The sequence below is a fragment of the Tachypleus tridentatus genome, chromosome 12, assembly GCF_004210375.1.
Source record: "Tachypleus tridentatus isolate NWPU-2018 chromosome 12, ASM421037v1, whole genome shotgun sequence".
In the NCBI taxonomy this organism is placed as follows: Eukaryota; Metazoa; Arthropoda; class Merostomata; order Xiphosura; family Limulidae; genus Tachypleus; species Tachypleus tridentatus.
In genome coordinates, this window is record NC_134836.1 from 126,200,493 (window position 1) to 126,213,311 (window position 12,819).

General features: G+C 38.6%; 1 protein-coding gene across 5 annotated transcripts in view; it reads left to right on the plus strand.

The window, feature by feature from the left end:
- Positions 1–5,341, plus strand: part of LOC143234629 (uncharacterized) — a 45,407-nt gene extending 40,066 nt beyond the window's left edge. For all 5 annotated transcript variants that reach the window (XM_076472102.1, XM_076472098.1, XM_076472100.1 and 2 more), the window contains 3 exons: positions 262–324; positions 873–1,091; positions 3,921–5,341. In XM_076472102.1, the coding sequence (XP_076328217.1) occupies positions 262–324; positions 873–1,091; positions 3,921–4,286 (648 nt within the window). In that variant the 3' untranslated portion in view covers positions 4,287–5,341. The remainder of the gene's footprint in view (positions 1–261; positions 325–872; positions 1,092–3,920) is intronic.
- The last annotated feature ends 7,478 nt before the right edge of the window (positions 5,342–12,819 follow it).

The following is a 12,819-nucleotide window of genomic DNA, read 5'->3' on the forward strand; positions in this document are numbered from 1 at the left end:
CTGTCTGTGAAGCTAGTGCTATCGAAGTGATGTGTTGTATTTTCCATAGTGAAGCTACTTAAAGTTGGGAAGGACGCCATTACTGTAAGCACGAGTCACGTTTAAACCGTGGTAGAGAACAACATGATTTAACCGTGTGTGGCAAAAGTTGTTATAACAGTAACATTGTGTATCATGAAATGTTTCAAATGTAATACTCTAGAAACAGGAATGTTCATGTGCTACACAACCATGACCTGACACAATTATATTGATTTTCAGGTTGGCTTCCCTATGCTCTACACTCAACCAGTTTATCTACCTCAACAATACCAGTACCACATGGTAAGTAACAATACCAGTACCATATGGTATTGTTTTTAGAAGAACAATCAATGTAAGGGATTATGATTTTAACCAAATTCCATGTTCTCATAAAACATTTTCACTAGAGAAACATCCATAAAAATACTGCACAATTAACACCTGCAGAACCTGTTTTTTGATATAAGTGAAGTATGAAGAAATACATATCTTTGGATATTTTCTTTGAGATATCAATTATCCAGAATTGACAGCTGTTACTGTGTGCACTCCATCAACTCTAATACCAAAACTCGTAACAAAAACATTTCAGCAAAAAATTGAAACTTGTTTAACTTCTCTTTTGAGTTAAGTTGTTTGAAGTAACAAATTGGTGAAATCTGTGTTACATATTGTTCAATTCCATGTAACTGTTGATAAGATATTGAAAAAGTGATAAATGATAAATCAGTTTTTCACCTACAATAATAACGTGCAAATATATAGATATGATAAACATGTATAGAGTGTCACCATTGTTTGATGATTGAGAACTTCATAAGTGAAAGATGTTTCTCATCTGTTGACAGATATCTGGGGTTCCAGCACGTTCTGTGTACCCACCAGCTACTGTACATCCACCAGGTGGTGCTTCTGCACCCAGCACTGAGATGTACTATTATGTTAATGTTCCTGTTTGCAGTGTCGTACCAGGAACACCTGCTTATGTGACAAATCAGACAGACACGGCTGCTCCCGTGCATATTTTGGAACACACAGCAGAGGCATCGTTGGGAACAGCAGGAGAGGTAAAGTACACATTTACCTTCAGGTGATATGTATAGAGAGTACGTCAAGTTAAGTTGAAGGTATTAGGTTCTTTGTTGGTCTTTCTGTCTATATTGTGTTAGTTTAAAAGGCTATGTCAGCATTATGGTTTGTATAACTTCACTGGTTCAGAACGTATGATGCTAACAACCAAGTTATTAATTAATATTAATTAACTTTCATTATTAGCAGTACAGTTTTCTTACTTCTTAAAAGCCCTGAACTTTTGTTTGTGCAGTTGTAAAATGGTAAATTTGGGCACGTGGCTTGTTTTATTCTGGAGGAAACTACCTCATTCTGATGGCTATTAATATAATATATTAATTGATATAATAAAAGTTAAAATAATTTATTATTTTTACTGTTGAGATTAGTTAAATCATCTGTTTCCACTTTTAATATAAAACTTTGTTCAAAGCAAGATTCTTTGTAATAAAAGTGTATTTAGATGATTGTGAACAGCTACAAGAAATGATTTCAGATAACTACACATCTCTGTTTCCCTTATCTAGCATGACATGGTTGATACTGAAGTCCAGGTATCGTCTTCCACGTTTAGTATCACATGTAAACCTTTTGAGCTTGTGGAATAGATAGCTCTGGTTTTGTATGTATTGTAATAATGAACATGAGTTGCTAAGTTACATAAAAATAAATTGTCCATCTTCTGCATTTCAACAGTTATTTGGATATTTGAGTTCTGTATATTAATTTAAAAAGTTAAAGCAATGCTATTCTCAACTTGAATTTCCACATCAGTTTTAAGATACCCAGTTTTTAATTGGTAGTAGGATGTTTGTTTAGGTTTAGAAATCTGTGTTTGAGGTTTGATTCAGTTGGAGGGTCTCACTGATCAATTATCATACACGAGGGGCAGAAAGTAAGATATGTTGTGTAGAGGTTTTAATTACTTGAAATTTAACTTGGGAAAACAATGATAGTAAAGTGTAATGTTGAAATTAGTAGTTTTAGTTGTATGTTGTCTCTGAGACCTTGAAGCCATTACAGAACTGAATGTTGAACCATGGTTTGCCTCTTGTTAGTGTAGAAAAGTATTTAGACATGCACTTTGGAACCTTGAGTTTATTATAAAAAACAACAGTTAAATCTCAGAGTGACCCAGACATTAACAGTGGGTACTGGCTGCTATCTTCCTAGTCTAACAGTGGGTACTGGCTGCTACCTTCCTAGTCTAACAGTGGGTACTGGCTGCTACCTTCCTAGTCTAACAGTGGGTACTGGCTGCTATCTTCCTAGTCTAACAGTGGGTACTGGCTGCTATCTTCCTAGTCTAACAGTGGGTACTGGCTGCTATCTTCCTAGTCTAACAGTGGGTACTGGCTGCTACCTTCCTAGTCTAACAGTGGGTACTGGCTGCTACCTTCCTAGTCTAACAGTGGGTACTGGCTGCTACCTTCCTAGTCTAACAGTGGGTACTGGCTGCTACCTTCCTAGTCTAACAGTGGGTACTGGCTGCTACCTTCCTAGTCTAACAGTGGGTACTGGCTGCTATCTTCCTAGTCTAACAGAGGGTACTGGCTGCTACCTTCCTAGTCTAACAGAGGGTACTGGCTGCTACCTTCCTAGTCTAACAGAGGGTACTGGCTGCTATCTTCCTAGTCTAACAGTGGGTACTGGCTGCTACCTTCCTAGTCTAACAGTGGGTACTGGCTGCTACCTTCCTAGTCTAACAGTGGGTACTGGCTGCTACCTTCCTAGTCTAACAGTGGGTACTGGCTGCTATCTTCCTAGTCTAACAGTGGTTACTGGCTGCTATCTTCCTAGTCTAACAGTGGGTACTGGCTGCTACCTTCCTAGTCTAACAGTGGGTACTGGCTGCTACCTTCCTAGTCTAACAGTGGGTACTGGCTGCTACCTTCCTAGTCTATCAGTGGGTACTGGCTGCTGCCTTCCTAGTCTAACAGAGGGTACTGGCTGCTACCTTCCTAGTCTAACAGTGGGTACTGGCTGCTACCTTCCTAGTCTAACAGAGGGTACTGGCTGCTACCTTCCTAGTCTAACAGTGGGTACTGGCTGCTACCTTCCTAGTCTAACAGTGGGTACTGGCTGCTACCTTCCTAGTCTAACAGTGGGTACTGGCTGCTACCTTCCTAGTCTAACAGTGGGTACTGGCTGCTACCTTCCTAGTCTAACAGTGGGTACTGGCTGCTACCTTCCTAGTCTAACAGTGGGTACTGGCTGCTACCTTCCTAATCTAACAGAGGGTACTGGCTGCTACCTTCCTAGTCTAACAGTGGGTACTGGCTGCTATCTTCCTAGTCTAACAGTGGGTACTGGCTGCTACCTTCCTAGTCTAACAGAGGGTACTGGCTGCTACCTTCCTAGTCTAACAGAGGGTACTGGCTGCTACCTTCCTAGTCTAACAGTGGGTACTGGCTGCTACCTTCCTAGTCTAACAGTGGGTACTGGCTGCTACCTTCCTAATCTAACAGTGGGCACTGGCTGCTACCTTCCTAATCTAACAGTGGGTACTGGCTGCTATCTTCCTAGTCTAACAGTGGGTACTGGCTGCTACCTTCCTAGTCTAACAGTGGGTACTGGCTGCTACCTTCCTAGTCTAACAGTGGGTACTGGCTGCTACCTTCCTAGTCTAACAGAAGGTATTGGCTGCTACCTTCCTAGTCTAACAGTTCAAAATTGAGTAATACATGTAAATGGTTTCTGCATAAGTTTGAGCAAATTTCTGAAGCAAACTTACTTTATGTGTGTTTTTGTGTAACAAGTGATGTTGGAACTGTATGTTGTTTTTTTAATAGAAATTTCCTCTGTGTTCCTGGTTTTGTTTTCAGGTGCAGAAGAGCCGACTACCTTATTCCTCAAGACCAATCGCTTCCAGTGGTTGTGTTCATGGAAGTCACCCCAACATTGTTTCATCTTCAAGAGTTCCATGTTGCATCAACAACAACATGAGTCCTGGTGCTGGAGATGCAAGGGGGTTCATGCTTACTGAGAACTGTTTCCATCATTCTCAGTTCCACCTAAAGAAAGTCAATGGTGTCACAATTATGGCTCGTTCAACACCAGTTATCCATACAAATGCTACGTCCTTTTCCAAGAGCTCTGAAGCTGTGTGTAACAGGAGTAATATGAATGTTACTGCTAGACCCTTTTACTCCTCTGGTTACTCCTGCAAACCAGGACCGAAGCAAAACTAGTGCCAGAGTGACTAACCACCTGCAGACCCTTAAGTTATAAAATACAAACTTGGACTTTGTAAAACTAGAACTCAGTTTTAAACTAAGAACTGTTATACATTCCTGTTGTTTCTAGTCTTAATGAAAGCTGCAAAGAAAGTTTATTTAAATGATACCTGAAAAGGAATCTCTACAGGCAGTTAAAATAATTAGTGTGGACTGTGGTCATTATTGATAATATACAAGAGTGTATATATATTTATACGTTTGTATAATTCTCTGGTATTAATACATACCAGTCAAATCAACATATTAAAAAAAACTGTTGTTTTTTTAAACTTTCATCATATAAATTAAGATAAATATTAATAATTATTTAATTTTACAGTTCAAGAATCTTACTTTTGTGGAGCTTCAAACAACTGTTGTTTTTATTTGCCACCCAATTATTAAACATCTTAAAAAAAAAGACAAACCAAAAGTACCATTTACAAAATTATTTTCTAAATGTTATGATTGTTATATGTAACTTTCAAATATTTGACTCACATAATCTAAGTTCAGTATCTTTTCTTTCAACAATAGGAATTTTTCACCGTTTGTTATAAATGTCAGTCCTACAGTTTACCTTGTTTTTTTTTCTGGCGATCCTAATGTTGGACTAATGTATAAAACACGTGATGTTTTCTACAAAAGTATGTGTAACGTCTGTGATAATAGTCGATAATGTTAATAACAGCAGATTTTCGTAGTATATTTTTTCCCGTTAAATTTGATGTGATTTTATAACCTTTTTACATAATTTTAAAAACTAACTAATAGCTTCTGAGGCCCTAGTCAAATTATATTATACTATTGACAGAGAGTAATATATCCTGATCAGTGCATATATGTTATTAACGTGTGTTACTGTGTTTATGGACTAGCGATGTTATAGTGCCTTAAAAACCTATGTGGTTTATTATATACCTTTTTTAATACCAATGAAAGCTGATACCGATACCCATCGTGGGCACAGCATAAACAGCCCACTGTGTAGTTTTGTGCGTAAGTAATAAAAAACAAACAAAATTGAAGAGTGGTGTTCATCTATATAATTTACAAAACATACAAGTTCAATTTTAGTGTGTTTTTTAATAAATACATGTTTCTAAAACATTTGTTCAGGATTAGCCACCCAAAACTGGTTAACATCTTAAAAACAAGGGTTTGAATTTTGTGACGGGAAAATCCGAGGATGACAGTAGGGAAACAATTCGATGACAATTGTTTTTTGTTCATGTACATAAATATAGCCTAACACGACATTTTGTGGAATCCAGGCTACAAATTCTGCGAAAATCCGATATTAAGATTTTCCGTCAGAGTTAATTATTACTGATTTACGCCAATAGATGGCACCAAAGCATGAATATACTATCATACATTGTCATGGGTTGATGATTCAGGAAGTCGGAACAAACACTTTTCAGATCCATTTATAATTTGTACATCTAACAAGAACAAACAAAAAGTCACTTAAGAAACGTGAATATATACATCTTATCCAATTAATTAAAACATCCTTTCTACCTATATAAACATCAAACGATAGTCTAATGGATTTCGGTTTATACCTCGTATCACCAGTTTAATCCTGCTACGTCATGATGGACTCGCAGATTTACGTGTGGCTACATATTCAAACATTGGAACAAAGGCGCCAATCTACGACACATTCTTAAAATACGCCGAGTTACATTTATTACTCTATCTAATGGTTTACACTTTTAATCGAATTTATCTTTGTTTGTAATTGTTGACCCCTCACCCACTCCATATTTAACAGCTGCCACATATTTTACATTGACAAGCATTGTCTATCAACAGGTAACATTAGATTGTAGCAACACTACTGCACATTTCACGATCATTGTTAATTAGTACTAAATCATTTTGTACTGACCACAGATGTGTTTCCTTCTGTCTTTCTTAAACACGAACACAATTGGAATTTTCAACCTGATGCACACGTGGCCTGGTCTCACAATTCAGATACAGCCGAACTTAATTTTGGTGAACTGACCAAAGAGAAAGAAAATAACGGTGTCCGTATATTGAAACTGGGTAAGGGGAGTGACAGTCATTTTTCTAACGTGAACAAAGCTGAAAGTGCGAAGTTTGTTCAATGGCTTCGAGTCTAAATCTTCGACTGATTTCGTTGACTTGTTTGTGTAGCTTTGTGCTTAACTATAAACAAAGGGCTATCTGTGCTCTGCTCACCACGAGTATCAAAACCCGGTTTCTAGCGTTGTAACTTCGCAGACGTACCCCTGGGGCACTGTGAGTTTAAGTAACTCGAAGAATTTTTTTTTTTTTCAGACATAATTTTTTTTTTCTTGAGAATTGTTTGTTTTGTTGTCAAGTGTAAAGCTACACTTCGGATTATCTGTCTGTGCCAATCACGGGTATCGAATCCTATGTTTCTGGCGCCATACGCCTTCAGACAAACCATTGAATAACGATTGGTTTGGTTTGAGTTTCACGCAAAGCTACTCGAGGGTTATCTGCGTTAGCCGTCCCTAATTTTGCAGTGTAAGACTAAAGGGAAGGCAGCTAGTCATCACCACCCACCGCCAACTCTTGGGCTACTCTTTTACCAACGAATAGTGGGATTGACTGTCACATTATAACGCACCCACAGCTAAAAGGGCGAGCATGTTTTAGTGTGACGGGGATTCGAACCCGCGACCATCACATTACGAGTCGATTGCCTTAACCACCTGGCCATGCCGGGGCCTGAAAGAGAATTTATTGAAATATTAAAACTGATTGGATAGTTCCAGCATCAAGCATAAACTAGTTTGTTCTGTTTACGTTATAAAAGCTAACAGTCTAATACAGACGAGTTATTTTGTTTAAAATGTTATTCTGCGTTTCGTATTTCGTCAGTGTAGTTTTCGTGGACTTAGACAACTTACGATTTCGTGTAAGAGATCTCATATTTAAAGACTCTGAGAAGAATAAGACAGTAACAATAATAAGATGGGATTTCTGGCTTTTAGTTAATAGTTTTGATTTTACGAGTTAAACAGCAACTGTCAGTTCTTTAGTACGATAAATGAACACCGAGTGCCGCTAAGTACTATTCTTTAACAGAACCATCCTTGGTTTGTCTCTCCTATGGCCAGGTGGTTAAGGCAGTCCACTCGTAGTTTGAGGGTCGCGGGTTCGAATCTCCGTCCCACCAAACATGCTCATCTTTTCAGCCGTGGGGGCGTTATAATGTGACGGTCAATCCCACTATTCGTTGGTAAAAGAGTAGCCTGTGATTTGGCGGTGGGTGGTGATGACCAGCTGCCTTCCCTCTAGTCTTACACTGATAAATTAGGGCGGCTAGCGCAGATTGCGCTCGTGTAGTTTTGCACGAAATTCAAACCAAATGTCTCTTCTCAGCACAAGAAGGAATGGGGAAGTCATCACATTTTAACCCTTCCTTTTGTCTCTCTCACTACCACAGCGCTACTGATGTAGAAGCGACCTATAAGAAAATTCGATATCATTTCTCATGTTTGTTGCTTTAGTGATCACATTTGCAAGACAAACATTTACATTTTCCTAAGTTCATTTTTCTGTCGTTAATTCAGCATATTTGTAGAAACGTCTTTAACCTGTTCAGTGCCGTAGATGAGATAACTCGTCCAAGCCGATCGGTAACACAATGCCACGGACGAGTTAATTCATTCTCAATAATACCTATCTTCAACGATAGATGTCAGCACTATATATGCATTTGACCTACTTACAAATTGTTTCACTTTCGATCCAAAATTGCGTCACGAAAAAAGTTACAAAATGAAGAAGAGTTAGAGTTGTATTGTAGCAGCTGAAATACTTGGCAATCAACAGGTTAAAGGTATAAAACATTTAACATTTGTTGATAACTACGTAGTTTAAAAACAAGAGTAACCTCGTGGAAATTATGCTATAAACGGAGCTTCCAATAAAGCGTGATAAATGTAAGTGTCAGAGCCAGAAGTGTCGTGTTTTTGGTAAAGATTACTCTTTGAAAATGTTTGTTTTCAGTAGTTGTGCAACCCAAAGAGTTATGGAAACACCGAATTGTTTACTCGCAGTATATCTTTTTGTGCGGAGTTTTTCCCTTATAAACAACAGCGCAGTGCGGAATTATTTTTCCATAATTCTACATTTTTACCTGTATTTCCTTTGTATTATGTAATATTTAAGTATATAATAAAATTGCCCGTAATATTTTAAAAAGTAATTCGGCATGCTTTGAGCTAATGAGTGAGCCAATCATATAAGCGAAAATAAATTACCAACCAATAAAAATTTAGTTGTCAATTGGGTGCGTTTCGCAGACTATTACTTAAAAGAAATTAAAGCGCTTATTTGTTTTGAATTTCGCACAAAGCTACTTGAGGGCCATCTGTGCTAGCCGTCCCTAATTTAGCAGTGTAAGACTAGAGGGAAGGCAGCTAGTCATCACCACCCACCGCCAATTCTTGGGCTACTCTTTTACCAATGAATAGTGGGATTGACCGTCACATTATAACATCCCCACGGCTGAAAGGGCGAGCATATTTGGTGCGACCGGGATTTGAACCCGCGACCCTCGGATTACGAATCGAACGCCTTAACACACTTGGCCATGCCGAACCAAATTAGAGCGCATCATATGGCGCGATCTAAAGCTAAGGGGTTAAAACAACAGACCTTCAAATAATCAACTATCTATTCACACGAAATATTAAAAATATAGTCGAATTTTATTATAACATTATATATAAATATAGGATAATTAGATACATCCTATATTTTAATTATTATATTACAATTTATGAATAAATACGTGTGTGTTTAACATTTAAAGCAGGCAAGGTAAGTTTACTTTTCTCATTAATGCAACGTTCGCCATCTGGCGGTCGCTCTCTAAAGAATTTGGGCCGTGTAACTGTAGGTAAAACCACGTGGTTGAATCTCTTTGGCTTCGACACGAGCATCCTCACATGACCTCTCATTGACATACATGTTAGACCACTGGGGTTTTGAGCGTTAGAATCACATAAAGATCCTGACAGTTTCTTATTTCTGTCGCACGTGAAACTAGGTGTGGGAAGCGATAGGTTTGTCGCTAGCGTGGCGCTGTGAGTCCTGGAAACAGAAAAGGTCAAACGATATGTTATTTCTTACATTTCGGAATCATATTTGTCATTCAATCACATTCTTTGTAAAATTGTACAACATGCCACAACTAGATACTTAAATATAGACACAACATCCACTGGATACATATATATTATACACATACATACACACACATATGTGAAAATGAACCACTGGTATTTACTGCGAACCATCTATAATTTGTGTCTTTGATCAGACGGATGGCGGCCAGTCTGCACCACCTCTACTACCCACCGTCCTTAATTTGTGCCCTTGACCACAGAGATGGCAGCCAGTCTGCAACACCCCAACTACCCACCGTCCTTAATTTGTGTCCTTATCGAGAGGTATGGCAGCTGGTTAACAACACCCTACTCTAAAAGATTGATTGCCACGCTTACAGACACAGTTGGAATTATGGGGAATATTATGTGGTACTTCACAGATTCCAAACCGGATCGCCAGAGCTTTACCAAGAGGGCTTGCTAGACCCAACTAATTATGTGATTCTTTAACACTGTGGACTACATGTATGAATATAATATAGTACTAATAAATACGCAAATATATATATATATAAATAAAAAAGAAAAAGAATAAATCTCATGAGGATGTTGCTGTCAATCTGATTCTTAAGTAATATGGACAATACCATCTGTTACATCACTGACAGACTATGGACAATACCATCTGTTACATCACTGGTAGGTTATGGACAATACCATCTGTTACATCACTGGTAGGCTATGGACAATACCACTTGTTACATCACTGTTGGCTATGGACAATACCACTTGTTACATCACTGATAGGCTATGGAAATACCATCCGTTACATCACTGATAGACTATGGACAATACCACTTGTTACATCAAAGATAGGCTATGGACAATACCATCTGTTACATCACTGATAGGCTATAGACAATACCATCTGTTACATCACTGATAGGCTATGGACAATACCATCTGTTACATCACTGATAGGCTATGGACACTACTATCTGTTACATCACTGATAGGTTATGGACAATACCACCTGTTACATCACTGATAGGCTATGGACAATACCACCTGTTACATCACTGATAGGTTATGGACAATACCACCTGTTACATCACTGATAGGCTATGGACAACATCACTGATAGGCTATGGACACTACCATTGTTACATCACTGATAGGCTATGGACAATACCATCTGTTACATCACTGACAGACTATGGACAATACCACTTGTTACATCACTGATAGGCTATGGACAATACCACTTGTTACATCACTGATAGGCTATGGACAATACCATCTGTTACATCACTGATAGACTATGGACAATACCACTTGTTACATCACTGATAGGCTATGGACAATACCATCTGTTACATCACTGATAGGCTATGGACAATACCACCTGTTACATCACTGATAGGCTATGGACAATACCACTTGTTACATCACTGATAGGCTATGGACAATACCACCTGTTACATCACTGATAGGCTATGGACAATACCATCTGTTACATCACTGATAGGCTATGGACAATACCATCTGTTACATCACTGATAGGCTATGGACAATACCACCTGTTACATCACTGATAGGCTATGGACAATACCACCTGTTACATCACTGATAGGCTATGGACAATACCATCTGTTACATCACTGATAGGCTATGGACAATACCATCTGTTACATCACTGATAGGCTATGGACAATACCATCTGTTACATCACTGATAGGCTATGGACACTACTATCTGTTACATCACTGATAGGCTATGGACAATACCATCTGTTACATCACTGATAGGCTATGGACAATACCATCTGTTACATCACTGATAGACTATGGACAATACCACTTGTTACATCACTGATAGGCTATGGACAATACCACTTGTTACATCACTGATAGGCTATGGACAATACCACTTGTTACATCACTGATAGGCTATGGACAATACCACTTGTTACATCACTGATAGGCTATGGACAATACCACTTGTTACATCACTGATAGGCTATGGACAATACCACTTGTTACATCACTGACAGACTACGGATGACAGTCATCTATTACACAATGTAATAAAATTTTTACTTTTTCTTGTTCCTGGACAGAAAGTGTTATTTCCCAATTGCTTATGTCTAAACCAAATGGAAAGGACCTATTTTTCTTTTCAAATTTTGCTTTTGTGACCTGGGTAATGAAAGTTTCAAATTTACCCATTTTGTAGAACATTTCAGGTAGATTCAGTGCTGAGTAGCTGATAGAGAATTTTCTAGAATGTTTCTAGAACTTTCCATGGTAATATATATACAGGGGCTCACCACTCACCAATTCAGTTTTGTTCTAGCTGCCTAAGTGAACACACAGACCTATCTGATTTTATTAGATATGGCATCAAGAAGCTGCAAACATTCTCCAGAAGCATCCAGAAGCCTTAAAGCTCCATAACGGGAATAAGTATCCGTCTCTTCCCCTGGCTCATTCGGTGCACCTCAGAGAAGAATACAACAACATCAAGACCTTGTTAGAAGTCTTGAAGTATGATGAGTATGGCTGGGAGGTTATCAGATACTTCAAAATGGTGACATTCCTGATGGGTCTTCAAGGTAGCTTTACCAAGTTTCCCTGTTATCTTTGCTTTTGGAACAGCAGGTACGCCGTAGCACACTACAACAGGAAGCACTGGCCACAGCGGACCGAGTTCTCTGTGGGGAGGCACAATGTTAAGTGTTAGTCACTAGTAAAGGTGTTGTTCCCACCACTGCACATAAAATTGGGTCTCATGAAACAATTTGTCACATCTCTTGATAAGGAGTCTGCAGTCTTCAAGTACCTTCAAGACTTCTTCCCTAAGCTGTCTGAGGCAAAGGTCAAAGCTGGTGTCTTCGTTGGACCACAAATAAAGAAGATCCTGGAGCGCACAGAATTCCCCAAGAAGAAAGGAAAAAAAAAAAGAAGCTTGGGGCAGCTTTGTCGCACTGGTTCGAGGCTTCTTGGGTAATCACAAGGCCGAAAATTTTGTGGAACTGGTTGACGCTCTGGTGAAGAACTTCGGTAAAATGGACTACAGGATGTCCCTGAAAGTCCATATTCTTGATGCTCATCTTGATAAATTCAAGGAGAACATGGGAGCATACTCAGAGGAGCAAGGTGAGCACTTCCACCAAGATATACTGGACTTCGAACGCCACTACCAAGGAGCATATAACAAAAACATGATGGGAGATTATATTTGGGGGCTGATACATGGAAGTGATTTACATTACAGTCGCAAACCTCAAAAAACTATTCACTTCTAAACAATTTTGTATAACTTTAGTATAAATACATGTAAATCTTGATTCATATGTTGTTTTATTCAGACCTTATGTAAAT